At 44.8% G+C, this 23,608-nt stretch overlaps 1 protein-coding gene across 2 annotated transcripts; it reads right to left on the bottom strand.

Annotated features, from left to right (window-relative positions):
* Nucleotides 1–1,589: 1,589 nt before the first annotated feature.
* On the bottom strand, nucleotides 1,590–22,851 carry LOC121534297 (transcription factor MafG-like). 2 transcript variants are annotated; one of them, XM_041840930.2, is made up of 3 exons: nucleotides 22,679–22,851; nucleotides 3,026–3,091; nucleotides 1,590–2,646 (listed from the first exon to the last, which is right to left on the bottom strand). In XM_041840930.2, the coding sequence occupies exons 2-3, from the start codon at nucleotides 3,059–3,061 to the stop codon at nucleotides 2,173–2,175; spliced, it is 510 nt and encodes a 169-aa protein (XP_041696864.2). In that variant the 5' UTR covers nucleotides 3,062–3,091; nucleotides 22,679–22,851; the 3' UTR covers nucleotides 1,590–2,172. The 2 variants fall into 2 exon arrangements, with proteins under 2 accessions (XP_041696864.2, XP_041696862.2); XM_041840928.2 differs by lacking the exon at nucleotides 22,679–22,851 and adding an exon at nucleotides 21,800–22,461.
* Between the last annotated feature and the right edge of the window lie 757 nt (nucleotides 22,852–23,608).

The following is a 23,608-nucleotide window of genomic DNA, read 5'->3' as shown; positions in this document are numbered from 1 at the left end:
ATTTTTCAGTTAGTTTTTGAATAAAGGAATTGCCTAGTCACATACAGTGCCTTGCAAAAGTATTCAGCCCCCTTGGCGTTTTTTCCTATTTTGTTGCATTACAACCTGTAATTTAAATTGATTTTTATTTGGATTTCATGTAATGGACACACATAAAATAGTCCAAATTGGTGAAGTGAAATGAAAAAAATAACTTGTTAAAAAAAATTCTAAAAAATAAATAACGGAAAAGTGGTGCGTGCATATGTATTCACCCCCTTTGCTATGAAGCCCCTAAATAAGATCTGGTGCAACCAATTACCTTCAGAAGTCACATAATTAGTTAAATAAAGTCCACCTGTGTGCAATCTAAGTGTCACATGATCTCAGTGTATATACACACCTGTTCTGAAAGGCCCCAGAGTCTGCAACACCACTAAGCAAGGGGCACCACCAAGCAAGCGGCACCATGAAGACCAAGGAGCTCTCCAAACAGGTCAGGGACAAAGTTGTGGAGAAGTACAGATCAGGGTTGGGTTATAAAAAAATATCTGAAACTTTGAACATCCCACGGAGCACCATTAAATCCATTATTTCAAAATGGAAAGAATATGGCACCACAAAAAACCTGCCAAGAGAGGGCCGCCCACCAAAACTCACGGACCAGGCAAGGAGGGCATTAATCAGAGGCAACAAAGAGAACAAATATAACCCTGAAGGAGCTGCAAAGCTCCACAGCAGAGATTGGAGTATCTGTCCATAGGACCACTTTAAGCCATACACTCCACAGAGCTGGGCTTTACGGAAGAGTGGCCAGAAAAAAGCCGTTGCCAAGCTTATAGAGACATACCCCAAGAGACTTGCAGCTGTAATTGCTGCAAAAGGTGGCTCTACAAAGTATTGACTTTGGGGGGGTGAATAGTTATGCATGCTCAAGTTCTGTTTTTTTGTCTTATTTCTTGTTTGTTTCACCCCCAAAAATATTTTGCATCTTCAAAGTGCGTTGTGTAAATCAAATGATACAAACCCCCCCAAAATCAATTTTAATTCCAGGTTGTAAGGCAACAAAATTGGAAAAATGCCAAGGGGGGTGAATACTTTCGCAAGCCACTGTAAGCACGTGTCAGTCAATGTAATCCCGATAGCTAATACTACAGTATAGTACACAACTCCCAGACAGACAGGAACAGGACAACACTTGGCGATTAGATGCCTAGACCCCCCCTGGCCTGTATAAAGATTGGTAATATGGTGATAATTGGTCAGTGCACAACATTAAGCACAGGTACCTGTGATAAAAATGAAAATAAAAAACAACCTCTTTAGGTGGACTTTATTTAACTAATTATGTGACTTCTGAAGGTAATTGGTTGCACCAGATCTTATTTAGGCCTCTAAGGCACTGCATCGCAGTGCTAGAGGCGTCACTACAGACCCGGGTTCGATCCCAGCTGGCCGCGACCGGGAGACCCATTAGGCGGCGCACAATTGACCCATTGCGCTCTAGCTCTACGGCGTTTCCTCCGACACATTGGTGCGGGTTAAAGCAAACAGTGTGGCTTGGCAGGGTCGGGTTTCGGAGGACGCATGGCTCTCGACCTTCGCCTCTCCTGAGTCCGTATGGGAGTTGCAGTGATGGGACAAGACTGTAACTACCAATTTGGATATCACGAAAAAGGGGTGAAAAGTACAAATTTTGTGCAATGAGCCTGCAAACTTCCCTGTTTACAAAATACCATCCTCTGTCATTTTATGAAACATTTTGTTTAATTTGATGGCTCTGCAAGCTGTTTCTGCAGAACGAGGATGTGCCTGTGAGTACAAAAGGCTGTTGGGTAAAAAAATTAAAAATTAATCAGTGAAAACACGGCCAAATAGAATGATACCAAAACGAACGTCGGCCACGGATGAAATTCATAGTATTCCATGACATAACACACGCATAACTACATTACATAGAAATTACAACTTTGGACCTCGTGTACAACACACAGTTACAAAATAACAGTAGAAACACAGTAACTACTATCCATGGCGTGATATTTTCTCAAAGGGGGGCCACCTCACCTGATTAATTCTGTCCTGTGCTCAATGACGATGCACTGACCAATGGTTTCATTTTAAATAGTCCTAATTAGCTTCCTCTCCTCATCTCCTCTCCTTTCCCTCATCCCTCCTTCACCCAGCCCGCTACTAAGACCGCACATCTGTTTTCGACTTCACTATCGTGATGACACTCGTCGCTGCCACTTTCCCCGGTATGAGCGGCCCGATCACCGACCCAACCCCACCACCTCCCCTCTGACCCCCGACCCCTAACCCCAACCCCGGGCTCCTCGCCACAGTCCTTGCGAAACTCTGTAGCGCCTCATACTTCGACCTCAGGTGATCGAGCTCCGCCCTCATGCTGGCGTTCTCCGATGCCAACTTATCCACTTCCTGTTGAAGCTGTGACTTCTGCTTCTCCAGCTCCTCCTTCTGGGTGACCCGTTTGACCCGGCAGCTGGCGGCGTAGCCACGGTTCTTCAGGGTTCGCCGGCGCTGTTTAAGCTGCAGGATCTCATCCTTGGTGAGGCCGCGGAGGTGCTGGTTGAGCTCCCGGACGGACATAGTCACCAGCTCATCATCTGTCAGGGTGGTCCCATTCTCCCCCGGCTCCCTCTTCACCTGGGAGAGGGGGGAGGAGTGGGAGGGGGAGGAGGGAGAGAGGGAGGTGAGTTAGGAAGGAGACATGGAGAGGCCGTAGTACACGTGTCCAACTCATTCCACGGAGGGCCTTGTGTCTGCCAGTTTTCGCTCCACCCTTGTACTTAATTGATGAATGAAGGTCACTAATTAGTAAGGAGCTCCCCTCACCTCGTTGTCTAGATCTTAATTGAAAGGAAAAACCAAAAACCCTCAAACACTTGGCCATCCGTGGAATGAGTTTGACACCCCTCAGTAGCAGGTAAGACAGAAAATACAGTACTTGGATACATCATCATATACTTCTGTCTGTGTGACATACAAACAAGCAAGTCCACATCAGTCCTGCATGAGTTCTTACCTTCAAGGCCTTGTTTCCCTTATTAGTGGTCGTCATGCCACGAGAACCACTTCCCTCTGAAAACACCTGCAGACAGGAGGGAGAGCGAGAGAGAGTGAGGGGGAGGGGGAGAGAGAGAGCGAGGGGGAGAGAGAGAGAAAGAGAGAGAGAAGAGGAGGCAGTGCTTAGCTCAGTATAAGAAAATCTGCAACTCATCCACAAACTGTCACAGTGAAAGTGAGAACAGATACACACAGACACTTCCTGTTTGTTGGTGGTTAGTGTGGCAGTGCCTGTGGTGTCAGAGTTCTAGAACACCCAACAAGCATTCTGATTGGTTGGCCGGGGACCAACAGGGAGAGAGATAAGAGTATTGGATAATACCATACACACACACAGATATATATATAGAGCGAGAGAGCGAGAGAGAGAGACAGAGTGAGACAGAGAGAGAGAGAGACAGAGAGAGACAGAGAGAGAGAGAGAAGCAAGTAGATGGAGAAAGAGAAAGACCAACAAAAAGAGAGAAGGGACAAACACAAGGGCTGTGAATGAGATGAGATCAGTTCTACACACACACAGAGAGGTGCTAGCTGGGTCATTGCTCCACACAACAAGCCTCATTCAGTCAGAGGTGTGAAGACGCTGTCCCGTAGCACTGTGTGTGTGTGCGTGTGTGTGTGTGATGAAGGGCAGCCATTGTTGCAGCCGCTGAGCGATCATCATGAGACCAGTCAGGATGACTCAGCGTATTCCTGACCTCGCCGCTCTTCCCCTCTCCCTTCTCTCTCTCTCTCTCCCTTCTACCCCTCCCTCCCATTCTCTCCCAACCCTTCTCTTTCTCTCCCCCTCTCCATTTTCTCTCTACGCCTCATCCCCATCCATACCCTTCTTTCTCTCTCTCTTTCTACCTCTCTTTTCTTGTTGTCTTTCTATATTTCACGCTCTGCTGCAAGTTAATAACTCTCTCTCACTAATTCACAACTAGCGGCACGTGTAGCATTACACTGATTGACCTCTCTCTCGTCACACCCCAAACTGCATAGATCAATAAGACTCCCCCTTCCTCCCTTCCTCCCTTCCTCCCTTCCTCCCTTCCTCCTCTGCTCTCTGTTTTTCTAGGAAGGTGGGATGGAGGGTCTAGAGAAGGGACTAAAAAACAAGTGGAGCTCTGAGGTTTTTATTTTCCTAATGAAGAAGAAGAAATATAATGAATGAATTGAAAAAACTATGTAGGCCTATCGAGAAGCTGTTCAACTCTAACCCCAAAAACAGGTGTAGATCTTACCGTAAAATTCTTACTTACAAGCCCTTAAACAACAATGCTAAAGAAAGAGTTAAGAAAATATTTACTAAATAAACTAAAGTAAAAAATAAAATAAAAAGTAACACAATAAAATAACAATAACGAGGCTATATACAGGGGGTACCGGTACCGAGTCAATCTGCGGGGGTACAGGTTAGTCGAGGTAATTTGTACATGTTGGTAGGGGTAAAGTGACTATGCATAGATAATAAACAGTGAATAGCAGCATTGTAAAAACAAAGGGGGGTGGGGGTTTGGGTCAATGTAAATAGTCTGGGTGGCCATTTGATTAATTGTTCAGCAGTCTTATGGCTTGGGGGTAGAAGCTGGACCTAGACTTGGCGCTCTGGTACCACTTGCCGTGCGGTAGCAGAGAGAACAGTCTATGACTTGGGTGACTGGAGTCTGACATTTTTTGGGCCTTCCTCTGACACCGCCTAGTATATACAGTGGGGAGAACAAGTATTTGATACACTGCCGATTTTGCAGGTTTTCCTACTTACAAAGCATGTAGAGGTCTGTAATTTTTATCATAGGTACACTTCAACTGTGAGAGACGGAATCTAAAACAAAAATCCAGAAAATCACATTGTATGATTTTTAAGTAATTAATTTGCATTTTATTGCATGACATAAGTATTTTATACATCAGAAAAGCAGAACTTAATATTTGGTACAGAAACCTTTGTTTGCAATTACAGAGATCATACGTTTCCTGTAGGTCTTGACCAGGTTTGCACACACTGCAGCAGGGATTTTGGCCCACTCCTCCATACAGACCTTCTCCAGATCCTTCAGGTTTCGGGTCTGTCGCTGGGCAATACGGACTTTCAGCTCCCTCCAAAGATTTTCTATTGGGTTCAGGTCTGGAGACTGGCTAGGCCACTCCAGGACCTTGAGATGCTTCTTACGGAGCCACTCCTTAGTTGCCCTGGCTGTGTGTTTCGGGTCGTTGTCATACTGGAAGACCCAGCCACGACCCATCTTCAATGCTCTTTCTGAGGGAAGGAGGTTGTTGGCCAAGATCTAGCGATACATGGCCCCATCCATCCTCCCCTCAATACGGTGCAGTCGTCCTGTCCCCTTTGCAGAAAAGCATCCCCAAAGAATGATGTTTCCACCTCCATGCTTCACGGTTGGGATGGGGTTCTTGGGGTTGTACTCATCCTTCTTCTTCCTCCAAACACGGCGAGTGGAGTTTAGACCAAAAAACTATATTTTTGTCTCATCAGACCACATGACCTTCTCCCATTCCTCCTCTGGATCATCCAGATGGTCATTGGCAAACTTCAGACGGGCCTGGACATGCGCTGGCTTGAGCAGGGGGACATTGCGTGCGCTGCAGGATTTTAATCCATGACGGCGTAGTTTCTTACTAATAGTTTTCTTTGAGACTGTGGTCCCAGCTCTCTTCAGGTCATTGACCAGGTCCTGCCATGTAGTTCTGGGCTGATCCCTCACCTTCCTCATGATCATTGATGCCCCACGAGGTGAGATCTTGCATGGAGCCCCAGACCGAGGGTGATTGACCGTCATCTTGAACTTCTTCCATTTTCTAATAATTGCGCCAACAGTTGTTGCCTTCTCACCAAGCTGCTTGCCTATTGTCCTGTAGCCCATCCCAGCCTTGTGCAGGTCTACAATTTTATCCCTGATGTCCTTACACAGCTCTCTGGTCTTGGCCATTGTGGAGAGGTTGGAGTCTGTTTGATTGAGTGTGTGGACAGGTGTCTTTTATACAGGTAACGAGTTCAAACAGGTGCAGTTAATAGAGGTAATGAGTGGAGAACAGGAGGGCTTCTTAAAGAAAAACTAACAGGTCTGTGAGAGCCGGATTTCTTAATGGTTGGTAGGTGATCAAATACTTATGTCTTGCAATAAAATGCTAATTAATTACAAAAAAATCATACAATGTGATTTTCTGGATTTTTGTTTTAGATTCCGTCTCTCACAGTTGAAGTGTACCTATGATAAAAATTACAGACCTCTACATGCTTTGTAAGTAGGAAAACCTGCAAAATCTGCAGTGTATCAAATACTTGTTCTCCCCACTGTATATCCATATGACATGGAAGTGGTATTTACAGGAAATGGTTTGTCACCAGTAGCCACAATATTATTCTTGATTGAATATTGATTTGAATATTAATTGAACATCCTCCTTGTTGTTTATTTGTTTATCTGTGTATTTTTTTGTTTTGTTTACTTCTTTATTTATACGTGTGGTTATTTATTTGCATATAATTGCCAACCAGGGATGTCGGATATTGTTTATTTATTTGTTTATTCATTGCAGATCTTATTTATGAACAAGATCAATATTTTTCAAGAGAAGATTTTACATTCGGGGCGACATCTGCGGCTGTATGTGCCACAGTTCAAAGGTCAGTCATGCTGAGAAAACAAGAAACATGCTTTGTAAGTAGGAAAACCTGGAAAATCGGCAGTGTATCAAATACTTGTTCTCCCCACTGTAGGTCCTGGATGGCAGGAAGCTTGGACCCAGTGATGTACTGGGCCATACGCACTACCCTCTGTAGCGCCTTACGGTCGGATGCCGAGCAGTTGCCATACTAGGCAGTGATGCAACTGGTCAGGATGCTCTCGATGGTGCAGCCCTCTTCACGACAGTCTTGGTGTGTTTGGACCATGATAGTTTGTTGGTGATGTGGACACCAAGGAACTTGAAACTCTCGACCCGCTCCACTACGCCCCGTCGATGTGAATGGGGACGTGTTCGGCCCTCCTTTTCCTGTAGTCCACGATCAGCTCCTTTGTCTTTCTCACATTGAGGGAGAGGTTGTTGTCCTGGCACCAGCAAACTTGATGATGGTGTTGGAGTCATGCTTGGCCACGCAGTCGTGGGTGAACAGGGAGTACAGGAGGGGACTAAGCACTCACCCCTGAGGGGCCCCAGTGTTGAGGATCAGCGTGGCAGATGTGTGGTCCTCTGTAGCTCAATTGGTAGAGCATGGCGCTTGTAACGCCAGGGTAGTGGGTTCGATCCCCGGGACCACCCATACGTAAAAATGTATGCACACATGACTGTAAGTCGCTTTGGATAAAAGCGTCTGCTAAATGGCTTATTATATTATTATTATTATTGTTGCCTAACCTCACCACCTGGTTGTGGTCTTTTCAGCGCGTCCATTCTAGATAGACCTATTACACACATACACACACACACACACGGCAAACCACACACACGTCAAACCACACCACACACACATATATCACACACACGTATCACACATCACACACCACACACACATATCACACATCACACACGTCACACATACGTCACACACACACACACCACACCACACCACACACACACACACACACACACTACACACACACACACTACACCACACACATCACACCACATTCCACAAAGCCCTGAGCTTCCAGGAATCTGTGCCAACGAGCCTCCTCTACCTATAATACAAGTCACTAATGTCGGACACAACATTACTACTACAATACTACACCCACTACAACTACGATATTACTATACTACTACTACTACTCAGTGGCAGTCAGTGACATTTATGATGAGGGAGGACAATATATATATATATATATATATTTTTTTTTTTGCATGGCCTTATGTCTATTACAGCATATTGGATGACTTTCATTCATATTCCATTCACCCAGTTCAATGTAACGTTGATAGATTTAGGCTACTACGTGATACTCTAATGTTCCCTGGTACCCATCATGAGGTTGTTCCAACCTAGCCTGTGAATGAAAGATTACAACGTAAGGTGCACACAGATCGACAGACAGTGACACGTTCAATACCGCCTGCATCTAGCTGATCTAGAGTGTAATCATTAGTCCAACAGTTGCAAACGAGAGTTTCTATTGGACAAATTCAGGTATGTTTATCCCCGTTTGCTTCCGTTTTAAGAAACGTTTTTTTCAACAGAATCGGCTAAATGACTACACCCTTGATCACACGTAAACACAGTTCACTTTCATAGCAGCCACGTTGTATTCCTTCTGGCATCTATGCACTCTCCTCCTCTCACCTTTTCCCATCGTTTGTGGACTTCATTGCACAACACATCAGCTGTATGTGACCAGGCGAAAAAAACTTTCCAAGCCAAACCGTATCATAACAGCTACACACAGCCTACATCGTTGTCACCATATTAGCTAAAGTAACGTCCTAGTCAACAACTAATAGAACTAATGCATTAGTAAACCGGCTACAATCATGCAGTAATGTTACAGTGTATAGTCACTAAGCAGTTTAGCAGTTACACCGGCGGGCCACGGTGGCAATACATTCATCAAACTAAAAGCTTACCTTGACTTGGAAGAGTTCAAGTGTTGTGTTGGATAGTCATAGCCAGCTAGCTAACTAGCATCCCTCTGTTTGAGCAAGGTGTTTTGAGTAGGCTAAACTAGCTAGCTGCATATGCTAGCTAAGTAAGTGAAACTGAAAGTGAAAAAAAAGATGAAATATCTCTCTCTCTCGCGCTTCTCCTTAATTTTTTGAAGAAATTAATCTGTTCAAAACTGTTCAACTATTGTATTTCTCTCTCTTTGAGTCAACTACTCACCACATTTTATGCACTGCAGTGCTAGCTAGCTGTAGCTTATGCTTTCAGTACTAGATTACTTCTCTGATCATTTGATTGGGTGGACAACATGTCAGTTCATGCTGCAAGAGCTCTGATAGGTTGGAGGATGTCCTCCGGAATTACTGTGTACGTCTATGGAAGGGGGTGAGAACCAAGAGTCTCCTAGGTTTTGTATTGAAGTCAATATACCAAGAGGAGGACTGAAGCTAGCTGTCCTCCAGCTACACCATGGTGCTACCCTACTGAGTTCTGTTGAGGCTACTGTAGACCTTCATTGCAAAACAGTTTTAATCAAATATTTGGTGACGTGAATATATTTAGTATAGTTTTATCTAAAGAGTAAAACTTTATAAATGTTTTTTAAATGAAATTCTCTGAGGAGGAATGTCCTCCCCTTCCTCCTCTGAGGATCCTCCACTGCTACTAATATACTACTACTACTACTACTACTACTACTACTACTACTACTACTACTACTACTACTACTACTTCACCCACTACAACTACAAAACTACTACTTCTATTGCTACTGCTACTACTACTACTGCTACTACTTCACACTACAACTACTTCTATAAAACTACTACTGCTACTACTACAAGTACTTCTATAAAACTACTACTAATAATGCTACTACTACTACTTCATCCACTACAACTGCTTCTATAAAACTACTACCACTACTACAGCTGTGACTGCTATCAAAACTCCTCATACTGCATCCTTCTACTATTACTGCAACAACAACAATACTTAAACGCTATAATAGCTTTAATTCATGGCATCATTGGTGGATGATTGTTTGTTGTATATCAAGTGTTTTCCTCATCATTGCTTTTTCTGCCAGGCATGATCTTATTTCCCTTGTGCCCCAAAACCCCCTCACACACACACGTACGGACAGACACACACACACACAGACCCCCCCCGCCTACCCATGCCAGAGGGGTACACAAACAATGCACACAAAATCAGGTCTCTGTGTGCTGAAATGACAGTGTACACACACACACACACAAAAGCAAACATGTATATGAAAATACAGTGGGGGAAAAAAGTATTTAGTCAGCCACCAACTGTGCAAGTTCTCCCACTTAAAAAGATGAGAGAGGCCTGTAATTTTCATCATAGGTACACGTCAACTATGACAGACAAAATGAGAAAAGAAATCCAGAAAATCACATTGTAGGATTTTTAATGAATTTATTTGCAAATTATGGTGGAAAATAAGTATTTGGTCAATAACAAACGTTTCTCAATACTTTGTTATATACCCTTTGTTGGCAATGACACAGGTCAAACGTTTTCTGTAAGTCTTCACAAGGTTTTCACACACTGTTGCTGATATTTTGGCCCATTCCTCCATGCAGATCTCCTCTAGAGCAGTGTTGTTTTGGGGCTGTCGCTGGGCAACACGGACTTTCAACTCCCTCCAAAGATTTTCTATGGGGTTGAGATCTGGAGACTGGCTAGGCCACTCCAGGACCTTGAAATGCTTCTTACGAAGCCACTCCTTCGTTGCCCGGGTGGTGTGTTTGGGATCATTGTCATGCTGAAAGACCCAGCCACGTTTCATCTTCAATGCCCTTGCTGATGGAAGGAGGTTTTCACTCAAAATCTCACGATACATGGCCCCATTCATTCTTTCCTTTACACGGATCAGTCGTCCTGGTCCCTTTGCAGAAAAACAGCCCCAAAGCATGATGTTTCCACCCCCATGCTTCACAGTAGGTATGGTGTTCTTTGGATGCAACTCAGCATTCTTTGTCCTCCAAACACGACGAGTTGAGTTTTTACCAAAAAGTTCTATTTTGGTTTCATCTGACCATATGACATTCTCCCAATCCTCTTCTGGATCATCCAAATGCACTCTAGCAAACTTCAGACGGGCCTGGACATGTACTGGCTTAAGCAGGGGGACACGTCTGGCACTGCAGGATTTGAGTCCCTGGCGGCGTAGTGTGTTACTGATGGTAGGCTTTGTTACTTTGGTCCCAGCTCTCTGCAGGTCATTCACTAGGTCCCCCCGTGTGGTTCTGGGATTTTTGCTCACCGTTCTTGTGATCATTTTGTCCCCACGGGGTGAGATCTTGCGTGGAGCCCCAGATCGAGGGAGATTATCAGTGGTCTTGTATGTCTTCCATTTCCCTAATAATTGCTCCCACAGTTGATTTCTTCAAACCAAGCTGCTTACCTATTGCAGATTCAGTCTTCCCAGCCTGGTGCAGGTCTACAATTTTGTTTCTGGTGTCCTTTGACAGCTCTTTGGTCTTGGCCATAGTGGAGTTTGGAGTGTGACTGTTTGAGGTTGTGGACAGGTGTCTTTTATACTGATAACAAGTTCAAACAGGTGCCATTAATACAGGTAACGAGTGGAGGACAGAGGAGCCTCTTAAAGAAGAAGTTACAGGTCTGTGAGAGCCAGAAATCTTGCTTGTTTGTAGGTGACCAAATACTTATTTTCCACCATAATTTGCTAATAAATTCATTAAAAATCCTACAATGTGATTTACTGGATTTTTTTCCCTCAATTTGTCTGTCATAGTTGACGTGTACCTATGATGAAAATTACAGGCCTCTCTCATCTTTTTAAGTGGGAGAACTTGCACAATTGGTGGCTGACTAAATACTTTTTCCCCCACTGTATACATATTGAGAGGAAGAAGTGGAGGCCGCTAGTAAGTTACCTAGGAAGGAGAGAGTCTGCTGAGCAAAGACATCATCATTTATCTCACACACACACACACACACACACACAGTGGGGCAAGGAGAGGAGGGCAGCTCAAGCACCCTACTCATTACCGTGTAGCCGTTGCCGTGTGGTCATTGCTAAAGCAACGGTTGCTGTGGCAGGCGGTATTTTTATGGAATGTCTGAAAGAACGCTGACATCTTCAGAGCTGTTACAGCAGAGAGAAAGGGATAGAGGGGGGGAGGAGAAGAGAGAGAGGGAAGCTGGGAGGTAGGAAGGGTGGAAAAGACAGGAACAAGAAAGCAGAGGAGATTAGAGGGGAAAAGGGGGAGAGGGAAGGAAAGAGAAAGAGAGAAGAGGTGAAAAGGGAGAATGGGAGCGGAAAAGGTGAAAGAGGGGAAAGGAGGGAGAGGGATGGAGGAGTGAAAGAAGGGCTGACGTCTTCAGAGCGGATTGTTACAGTTAGAGAACAGAGAATAGTGCAGAGTAGGGAAAGAGAGAGAGGAGGAGAGAGAGTAGGAGGGAGGGAGGGAGGGAAAGGATGGAGAGAGGGGGCAGAGAGGAGGAGGAGGGAGGGAAAGGATGGAGAGAGGGGGCAGAGAAGAGGAGGGAGGGAGGGAAAGGATGGAGAGAGGGGGCAGAGAGGAGGAGGAGGGAGGGAGGGAAAGGATGGAGAGAGGGGGCAGAGAGGAGGAGGTGAGGGGTGGAAGAGGAGGGGGGATGGAATAAGGAGGGACAATGGGGAGAAAGGAGGAGGGGAAGGAGAGAAAGAGAGAGGGAGAAAAAAGTGAGGAGGGAGAGAGTGAGGGACGGAGGAAGGGGTGGGAAAGCTCTTGGTCGAAACTGCATCCTCAACACATTTCTAAGAACTGGACGGAGGGAGGGAGGAGGGGAGAGAGAGAGAGAGGGATTGGGGTTGAGGAGGAGTGAAAAACTCCTGAACTCAGCAAGGGGACTAAAAACACCAATTCGATAAGTTCCGAAGTTGATCAGACACTAAAAAACTGCTGTCGCTGGCTCTCTCTCTCACACACACACAAAATCAGTCTTGCTGAAACATCAAAATACGGTTGAAGAAAATGTAACACAGTGAAGTCAGAAATCAGGATGAAAATTAAAGTTGAAATTAGATTTTTAAATGATACCAGTAGATGGACAGCTATTCAGCGCCAACTGCCAAGTAATAAGGAATGCGTGCATGTGCTTCCTGCTTACAAGCAAAAACTCAAACAGGAAGTACCAGTGACGCTGGTAGTTCCTCAATACGGTAGTCGTCCAATGAAGCGGATGCTAATCTACAGGACTGTTTCACTAGCACAGACTGGAATATGTTCTGGGATTCATCCAATAACATTGAGGAGTTTACCACATCAGTCATCGACTTCATTAATAAGTGCATTGACGACGACATCCCCACAGTGACCGTACGTACATACCCCAACCAGAAGCCATGAACTACAGGCAACATCCATACTGAGCTAAAGGCTAGAGCTGTCGCTTTCAAGGAGTGGGACACTAATCCGGACGCTTATAAGAAATCCTGCTATGACCTCCGACAAGACATCAAACAGGCAAAGCGTCAATACAGGACTAAAATCGAATCCTACTCCACCGGCTCTGACGCTCGACAGATGTGGCAGGGTTTGTAAACTATCACAGATTACAAAGGGAAGCCCAGTGACGCGAGCCTACCAGACGAGCTTAATGCCTTCTATGCTCGCTTCAAGGCAAGCAACACTGAACCATGCATGATAACACCAGCACATGTGGTCCGCAACCCCCCTTTTGAAGGCCCGCGGAACAATAAAAAATACAAATAAATCAGTCAGGGTCTCAACTCAGTTAGAATAATAGAATACACAAGGTGAATTTCGAAAATTGGTTGTGCATCAGCAGTCACTCAATTAGCCCATGTCAGCAATTATTTTTTTAGATTAGTAAATTAGTCTAGCGGCCAGCTGTCTAAACTTGTAGTAAGCATGGTGGAATTACCGATCGGGGTGGGGCCCATTGATCATCAGTTATCATATTAAAAACTGCAAACATTTGCCTCCATCCTATGGCAAAATGTGTAGAATTGCAGGAAATTAGCTGTAAAACTGCTAAATTTTCTCTCTGCCCCATGGCAAAATCTGTAGAATTGCAGCAAACTTGCTTTAAAAACGTCTAAAATGTTTTCTATGCCCCATGGCAAAATGTGCAGAATTGCAAGAAATGAACATGATAACTTATTTTCACTGTCATGAAGGGTGGATGTGGGTACGCAGACCCGGGCCCATCAACATTAGTGCACTATACAGGGAATAGAGTGCCATTAGGGATGCAGCCAGTAAATCAATCTGTCCTTGTTCCCTGACTGTTTAATCTGATGTAATCTAATATAATGTAATCCCCACAGAACAACAATCTGATCAGTGGCTTTATCTCTGTCTGCTAATCTCTAATGCAGGTTGTGGATTCTGCTAAACGGCTCTGTGATGATTGTGTGGAGAGAGAGAGAGACAGAGAGAAAGAGAGAGAGAGAAAGAGAGAGAGAGAGACAGAGAGACAGAGAGACAGAGAGAGAGAGAGAGAGACAGACAGACAGAGAGAGAGAGAGAGAGCGAGAGACAGAGAGAGAGAGAGACAGAGAGAGAGAGAGAGAGACAGAGACAGAGAGAGAGAGAGAGCGAGAGACAGAGAGAGAGAGAGCGAGAGAGAGCGAGAGACAGAGAGAGAGAGAGCGAGAGACAGAGAGAGAGAGAGAGAGAGAGAGAGAGAGAGAGAGAGAGAGAGAGAGAGAGAGAGGCATATCAAAAATAGTCCCTTCTCTCGACCTGCCTCCCTCCTTCGTAGAAAAACAGAGAGAGCAGAAGGGAGGAAGGGAGGGAAGGGAAGGAGGAGTCTTATTGATCTAGGCAGTTTGGGGTGTGACGAGAGAGAGGTCAATCATTTAAGTGTAACGCTACGCATGCTAGCTAATTGTGAATTAAATCAAATCAAATTGTATTTGTCACATGCGCTGAATACAACAGGTGTATAGACCTTACAGTCAAATGCTTACTTACAAGACCTTAACCAACAATGCAGTTTTAAGAAAAATAAGTGTTAAGCTAAAAATAGATAAGTAAAAATTATAATTAAAGAGCAGCAGTAAAATAACAGTAGGGAGGCTATATACAGGGGGTACCAGTATAGAGTCAATGTGCGGGGGCACAGGTTAGTCGAGGTAATTGAGGTACCGTAATATGTACATGTGGGTAGAGGTAAAGTGACTATGCATAGATAATAAACAGAGAGTAGCAGCAGCGTAAAAAAGAGGGGGGGGACGATACAAATAATCCGGGTAGCTATTTGATTAGCTGTTCAGGAGTCTTATGGCTTGGGGGTAGAAACTGTTAAGAAGCCTTTTGGACCTAGACTTTGCGCTCCGGTACCTCTTGCCGTGCGGTATCAGAGAGAACAGTCCATGGGTGGCTGGAGTCTTTGGCAATTTTTAGGGCCTTCCTCTGACACCGCCTGGTATAGAGGTCCTGGATGGCAGGAAGCTTGGCCCCAGTGATGTACTGGGCCGTACACACTACCCTCTGTAGTGCCTTGCTGTCGGAGGCCGAGCAGTTGCCATACCAGGCGGTGATGCAACCAGTCAGGATGCTCTCGATGGTGCAGCTGTATAACTTTGAGGATCTGAGGACCCATGCCCAAAATATTTTCAGTCTCCTGAGGCTTTGTCGTTCCGTCTTCACAACTGTCTTGGTGTGTTTGGACCATGATAGTTTGTTGGTGATGTGGACACCAAGGAACTTGTAGCTCTCAACCTGCACTTCATGGCTACAGACGTGAGTGCTACAGGTCGGTAGTCATTTAGGCAGGTTACTTTAGTGTTCTTGGGCACAGGGAATATGGTGGCCTGCTTGAAACATGTTGGCATTACAGACTCAGTCAGGGACAGGTTTAAAATGTCAGTGAAGACACTTGCCAGTTGGTCAGCGCATGCTCGGAGTACTTGGTAATCCGTCTGGCCCTGCGGCCTTGTGAATGTTGACCTGTTTAAAAGGTCTTACTCATGTCGGCTACGGAGAGTGTGATCACACAGTCGTCCGGAAAAGCTGATGCTCTCATGCATGCTTCAGTGTTGCTTGCCTCGAAGCGAGCATAGAAGTAATTTAGCTTGTCTGGTAGGCTTGTGTCACTGGGCAATTAGAAATCAGTTCAGTGATAATGGAGAGAGAGAGAGAGAGAGAGAGAGAGAGAGAGAGAGAGAGAGAGTAGGGAAGTTATTAACTTGCAGCAGAGCGTGAAATAAGAAAAGACAACAAGAAAAGAGATAGAGAGAGAAAACAAGAAGATGGAGAGAGAACAGAGAGTTAAGATAGAGAGAGACAAAGAGAGGAGACAAAGGCGTAGAGAGGGAGGAGAGATAAGAAAGAAAGAAAGAAAGAAAGAAAGAAAGAAAGAAAGAAAGAAAGAAAGAAAGAAAGAAAGAAAGAAAGAAAGAAAGAAAGAAAGAAAGAAAGAAAGAAAGAAAGACAAACAAACAAACAAAAGAATAGCTAAAAAAAGGAGCAAACATTTCTCACTTTTCTGCAAGATTACAGAAATAAAGTGTTGTGGGTGTGTGTGTGTGTTTTCCCCAATCGCAGGTAGGTAGTCTGAGTGTGTGATGACAAATTCCCTAACACCAGCACAAAATGTGCACCGTCAGGCGATCGAGGCTCCGGCACCTTTTGATTTTTTATTTAGTAAGGGCTTTTCACAGAGGAGAAAAACATGGTAGGTTAATTTACTTCTCCCCAGCTAACAGGGTGAGAGTGTGTACTGTATGTGTGTATGTGTGTGTATGTACGGAGACAGATAAAGTTCAAGTGCATCAAATGTTATTTCCCCCTCCGATACTTCCAAGGTCAGCACAAAAATACCCCGATAATAAATATATACTGTACCTTTAAGAAACACACATACACCCTCAACCAGTGTGTGTGTGTCTGTGTGTGTGTACTCAGCACCTAGATATGTGAATCCTTAGGGATTTCATCATCATCATCATCATCATCATGGATAACGTGAGGGAGGAAGAGATAGTGGTAGAAAAAGACAACGAGAACAAAAGAGAGAAGAAGAACTAAAACAGCATACCAATGATATTATCCAGGAAGAGCGGGAGAGTGTCTACTATATGGTCATACCATCTCCATCTCTCTTGTCTTCTCATGATAGGAAATATATTCTGAAACTAAAAGAGATGCCTTCTCTACCTCCTCCTAAAAAGCAAATTATTGTAAATTCAGGAGGAAGAGAATAGGAAAGTAACCTGGCCTTTGATAAAACACTCATCCCCTTCCAGTGAAGGCTGAAAGAGAGAGAGAGAGAGAGAGAGAGGGGAGAGAGAGGCAGAGAGAAAGTGAGAGAGAGAGAGGACAAGACTCCAGCCCACTTGTTGGCAGAGATCTCCTAGCTCTGTAGCGCTCCGAGAGAAAAGCAACAGTGTGTTAGTGTGTGTGTTTGCGTGTGTGCGCGTGGAATCGATTGACGCAGGCACAGAGAGCGTGAAAACAACCTCTCTCTCTCTCTCTCTCTCTTTCAGCCTCCACTGGAAGGGGATGAGTGTTTCAAGCCCTCATTACAAATATTTTATCAAAGGCCAGGTTACTTTCCTATTCTCTTCCTCCTGAATTTACAATCATTTGCTTTTTAGGAGGAGGTAGAGAAGGCATCTCTTTAATTTCAGAATATATTTCCCATCATGAGAAGACAAGAGAGATGGAGATGGTATGACCGTATTGTAAACACTCTCTCTATCCAGGAGGTGAAAACCCTGGGAAACAGTTGATTCTCCTTGTTTTAGAGCAGGGATATGGAGTGTGTGTTGTAGTGTGGTACGGTCTGTGTTTTGAGTGTGTGCGAGTGGAGAATTGGGGTGGGGTGTGTGTGTGTTTTAGGGTGTGTGTATAAGAATGAACTGTTGATTCTCAGAGAAGAGACACACCATCATCACCCACAGAGATGGAGTGTGTGTTGGTGTGTGTGTGTGTGTGTTTTAGTGTGTATACAAGGGGTTATATTTGGGGTGTGGCGTTCCCTCTCTCCCGTTCTTCCTTCCTTCCCTCGTGTTTTTAAAGGTGTTATAATACAGTAGTGAACTCATCACCACGCTGCAGTTGAAAACTGCGGCAAAGTTGGCGCAGAAAGATGATGCAACCCTGAGACAACCCTGAGTCTCCTCTTACAGAGCCCAGCACTCGAATACATTACCCTTCTCAATAATCACGCTATAATAAAACTTTGTTACAGTGGTGTGTGTGTGTTACGGTGTGTGTGTGTGTGTGTGTATGCTAAGTTGTGTGTATGTGATACAGGGTGAGTGTGTGTTACGGTGGTGTGTGTGTGTGTATGCTAAGTTGTGTGTGTGTGTGTTACGGTGGTGTGTGTGTGTGTATGCTAAGTTGTGTGTGTGTGTGTTACGGTGGTGTGTGTGTGTTACGGTGTGTGTGTGTTTAGTGTGTGTAGTGTCCTCTTACTCGAGCATAGCCCTCATTTTACTCTAAACAAAAATAAATATCACGTTATGCAGTACCGGCCCCCAGGGGTCAAATATGAGAACTCACTACGACCATACTGGTCAGAGAAGGATCGCTGTTGGTTTCTGTGAGGTTTAACTATAAGAAATGGATATCTACCATAGTGGATATCTAACACAGTAGACATCTAACACAATGGATATCTAACATAGTGGATATAGTAGATATCTACGATAGTGGATATCTACCATAGTGGATATAGTAGATACTGTATCTGATACAGTGGATATCTGACACAGTGGATATCTGACACAGTGGATATCTGACACAGTGGATATCGAACACAGTGGATATCTGACACAGTGGATATCTGACACAGTGGATATCTGACACAGTGGATATCTGACACAGTGGATATCTGACACAGTGGATATCTGAGTGGATAGGCGTAACTTCATCTGCCAATTGTCTTAATCAGTATTTACATAACTCCTATACAGAAAGGACGTTGTGAACTCTGCAAAAGTCCCAATGTAAACAGACCCTACCATCTCTCTCTCACACGGACACAAACACACGCACGCACACACATTGTTCCCTGAGCGCCCAGTGGCTATGGTGCAAAAGCGTCCACCACAGCAGTGTGTGTGATTATACAGTAGTTCCTGTTTACGCCATATTTCATCATCATTACTGAAGGAAAAAAACTCTCCTCTATTGATCTGATGCTGCTTCTAATCTCTCTCTCCTCTCTCTCTCTCTCCCATGATCCCTCCCTCTCCTCCTACTCCCTCTCTCTCTATTTCCTCTCTCTCTCTCTCTCCTCCCTCGATCCCTCTCCTCTCTCTCCCTTTCTTCTCCCTCGATCCCTCTCCTCTCTCTCCCCTCCCTCTCTTCCTGCTCCCTCTCTCGCCATTTCCTCTCACTCCCTCTTTCATTTTCTCTCCCCCTCTCGCTCTCTCTCTCTCTATTAACAGCTTTCAAGTTTTCCTCAGCGTATCATATAGACCAGTTTCAAACACATCCCAGTGGTAAACAAGATCATGACTAGTACACACATAAACACCCCAAGAAAACAAACACAAACACATAGCCTAGTCCAAAAAAAAACACCCAGGAATGCAAAACACACTCATCCATAAAGTGAAGCCTAAACACGACAGATGGATAATGATTACCATGAGAGTGTGTTTGCTCAGAACCACCTGCCACATTACTCATGTAGAGACACCTTTGAGTACTTACCCTGTGTCTCATCAACTACATCCCCTGTCCTACATCTCTCTCTCTTGCAGTGTGTGTGTCTGATGGGCGGATTTGATCTCTCTCTCTCTCTCTCTCTCTCTCTCTCTCTCTCTCTCTCTCTCTCTCTCTCTCTCTCTCTCTCTCTCTCTCTCTCTCTCTCTCTCTCTCTCTCTCTCTCTCTCTCTCTCTCTCTCTCTCTCTCTCTCTCTCTCTCTCTCTCTCTCTCTCTCTCTCTCTCTCTCTCTCTTCAATGCAATATACTTTATTGACTTGGCAAGTAAAATTACTTACATTGTCAAAGTATAGATATAACAAAAATGGTTGGACCAACACCAATAATAATAATAGTAGTAGTGGAAATGGGATTACCATTAACAGCAACTACAACAACAATATTATCTCTCTTTCTCTCTCTCTCTCAACATCTCTCTCATTAAGAACACCTTCCTAATACTGAGTTGCACACCCTTTTGCCCTCAGAACAGCCTCAATTCGTCGGGGTTATGGACTCTACAAGATGTCGAAAGCGTTCCATAGGGATGCTGGCCCATGTTGACTCCAATGCTTCCCACAGTTGTGTCAAGTTGGCTGGATGTCCTTTGGGTGGTGGACCACTCTTGATACACACGGCAAACTGTTGAGCATGAAAAACCCAGCAGCGTTGCATTTCTTGACACAAACCAGTGCGCCTGGCACCTACTTCCATACCCATTTCAAGGGCACTTAAATATTTTGTCTTGCCCATTCACCCTCTGAATGGCACACTTACACAATCTATGCCTCAATTGTCTCAAGGCTTTACAATCCTTCTTTAACCTGTCTCCTCCCCTTCATCTACACTGATTGAAGTGGATTTAACAAGTGACATCAATAAGGGATCATAGCTTTCACCTGGATTCACCTGGTCAGTCTATGTCATGGAATGTTTTGTACACTCAGTGTCTGTTAGGGAGAGAGAGAAGGAAAAAGTATACAGAGAAAACAGAGAGAACACAGAGAGAGAGAGAGAGAGAGAGAGAGAGAGAGAGAGAGAGAGAGAGAGAGAGAGCATGTAAACAAACAACTCCAGCGGACTGCAAGGGTTGACATAAAATAACTTAAACACCTTCCACCCACCCACCCACACCTTCCACCCACACCAACCACTTAGTTTCTTTGAATGTGTTTCTGCTCTTACAGTAGCACATACACACAGGGGCTACTCTGCATTTCTCAGTGTCTCGCAGACACACACACACACACACACACACACAGCTAAATGCTCTGTGGTAAGTAACAAGTGAAAACACCATCTGTCAAGTCAGAGAGTGTTTTCTTCGCCTCAGCATTTTCTCTGGAATGCCTTGAAGACAAAACACTCCTTGTTCTCACTCTCTCTCATTCTTTTCCTCCTTTCTTCGTCTCTCACTCCATTCTCTCTGCTCCGCCACAATCAGCAAAGTTGTGTGTGTGTGTGTGTGTGTGTGTGTGTGCGCGCGAGAAAAGTTGCTAACATAAGCATCGGTCAGCATTAAATGACTTGTGAACAACACCAGAGGGATGAGAAATGCAATGGCTAGCACTGATTAAGTTGATACCGTACCGTGTGTGTGTGTGTATGTTTGCTAAGAAGCGTCAACCTTGGGGTGGGGGCGCTTGTTTCTCAAACACTAACAAAACTATTTCATTATCATCATCGTTACATGGTGCTTGCTTACTTTAAGCTATGGATTTATATAGGTAAAGCTTGTTCAGGAATCTGAATTGACCATCGATGAGGTGACAATTGGCGATTTTCAGTTCACCTTTAGCTGAATTTCGACCAATCATGTAAAAACGCCGCATATAACATATGCATTATAAAGCTAGATTTATTTGAATCAACAGTCGCTTTAAAAATATATATATAATTTTAAACCATGTAGTCTAATATATTTTCACACCACTGCAATGGTGTAGCAATATTCAGACACAACAAGCATTCCTCTCCCCTCCTCGCGCTAGACCTTTGTCCGCCCGCCGGTGCCATGTTGCCATGGCTCCCTCGCTCCGTGCCTATACTCAGCTCGCGCAACCGTCGAGCGAGAAACACAACGTTGTGATGAATCAGCAAGCATGTCTTCCGCAATTGCTGTTACTACCATGGACTGTATGTGACTGTCGCGCGAAATAAACCGAAATAAACGGTTTAGAAAGTATAGTTCCCTAAATATTAATTAAGTGCAAATGATTTGACACAAATTAAAGGAAAGGTTGAGGCTAGACGTTTTAAACTGTAACCCCGATGTCCGCCGACACCAAAAAACAAACAAATGTCATACAATTAGCCATGCATCTGTCTCGTTCACTCTTGACACAAACATACCTTCTTGGCAATATTAAACAAAGGCACACACAATTATAGACATCAAGATAACTAGAAAGTGACGTCGAGTTTACACTATCATCATTATGCAACGTTAACAACTGTTATGAACCTTACCTCTGAAATAGCAACAGACAGACACACGCTGACCGCGCTCGCGGTTGTTGCGTCCTTATCCAGAGCGGCCCGTTTTTCCGCTCCGGTTGCTTCCGTTTCAGCACCCGAACACTCGGACAGTTCTGCTCTGAATCTCTCCAGACACCTAACCTATAATCACGTTTTCTAGACAGTTCCAACTCGGCTACACACCTAGAATACACGATATACCCTCCTCCTCTAGCTAGGCTACTCTATGTAAACCGATTTACGATGTCTGATTTCTGAAAACCAGGGGGGGGGGGATTCCCAATCCCCCCGTAGCTCTCGATATGAACAATCTATCTCGCAATTAAGTTATCAAAAACATTCCCAACCATCGCACATGGTATTCTCTCTGCGCTGTAGCGCGATGCTATAGCCTAGCCTATGTATGACAAGCAAGCCCTTTCTTTGTCTACTTTAGCTTAGAAAGCCCCCACTCAGTCTGGTTGACATGGCTTGTGCATGTAGCCTATGGCTGGCTGGCTAACCAACTAATCGTGATGAATCAGCAGCACACAGCAGGCAGGGGGAGAGAGAGAGAGAGAACTGCACAGCACGGTGAGGCTAGCCCTTTAAAAACGGAGTGTCTAGCGCTCCAACGGCATGATGTCGCTGCGGAGGCAGCCAGCAGCACACACACAAACTGGCGGGCGTAGAGAAGAGCAGAGCGCGTGCCCACTCAGCAAAACAGGGGCTTCGGTTGAGTGACAACACGCTCTCGCACTCACTACTGAATAACGTTATATATTTCTGTGTTTAAAGGAATATGAGGGCTAGGCCGGAGTCAGAGGACACTTCACACACATCTCAACACACACACAGTGAATCAGTGACAAAGAGTTAGAGTGGACTCACCAAAACGGAAAAATAATTGTCCACCACCCCCACAACAAGACAGGTCCGATATTTCAACTAGGGCCGTCCAAATGCCAAACAGAATTTGTTTAGGAAATATTTTTGTCACGTTTGCTTTCCTCTTGTTGATCCCTATCCTAACCTCTCCTCCTCTCGCGCTTGCCTTCAGTTTAGAGGAGCGAGACGTCAGATGATGTTTGGTCACATGGTTTCATTCATTAACGATCTATGCAACTTGCAAGAAAATAATTTAAAGGGACTGTAGAAGAGGTCCTTCTGTACTTTTAGATTATTGAGATACACCCTCAAACTTCACAGTAGGCTACAGGTAGACAACGTTATTGAGGGTGCATCTCAATAATCTAAAGCACACTTTAAACTCTTTCCACAGATGGCTGAGTGTCTGCGGGTTTTCGCTCCTCCCTTGTACTTGATTGATGACTTAAAGTAATTAATTAGTAAAGAACTCCCCTCACCTGGTTGTCTAGGTCTTAAATGAAAGGAAAAACTAAAACCAGCAGACACTTGGCTCTCCGTGGAATGAGTTGGACACCCCTGGTCTTAAGTACTGCATCTTTCTCTCCTTGTCTTCTTTCATCTGCAGTGGACAGAACAAAACTGGGCCAGAGGAGAGGAGGAAAGGGGGAGAGGAGATGAGGAAAGGGGGAGAGGAGACGAGAGGAGATGAGGAAAGGGGGAGAGAGAGGAGATGAGGGGGAGAATAGACGAGAGGAGGGGGAGAGGAGATGAGGAAAGGGGGGAGAGGAGAAGAGGAAAGGGGGAGAGAGAGGAGACGAGAGGATGGGGAGAGGAGACGAGAGGAGGGGGAGAGGAGATGAGATGAGGAAAGGGGGAGAGAGAGGAGACGAGAGGAGGGGGAGAGGAGACGAGAGGAGGGGGAGAGGAGACGAGATGAGGAGAGGAGGAGAG

Source organism: Coregonus clupeaformis, chromosome 20 (genome assembly GCF_020615455.1).
Source record: "Coregonus clupeaformis isolate EN_2021a chromosome 20, ASM2061545v1, whole genome shotgun sequence".
NCBI lineage: Eukaryota > Metazoa > Chordata > Actinopteri > Salmoniformes > Salmonidae > Coregonus > Coregonus clupeaformis.
This window is presented reverse-complemented; position numbering and strand designations above follow the sequence as displayed.

Coding starts and splice junctions, on each gene's coding strand:
- LOC121534297 (XM_041840930.2), bottom strand. CDS start 3,061: ATGACGACCACTAATAAGGGAAACAAGGCCTTGAAG. Junction 2,647..3,025: donor AGGGAAACAAGGCCTTGAAG/GTAAGAACTCAT, acceptor CCCCTCTCCCAG/GTGAAGAGGGAGCCGGGGGA.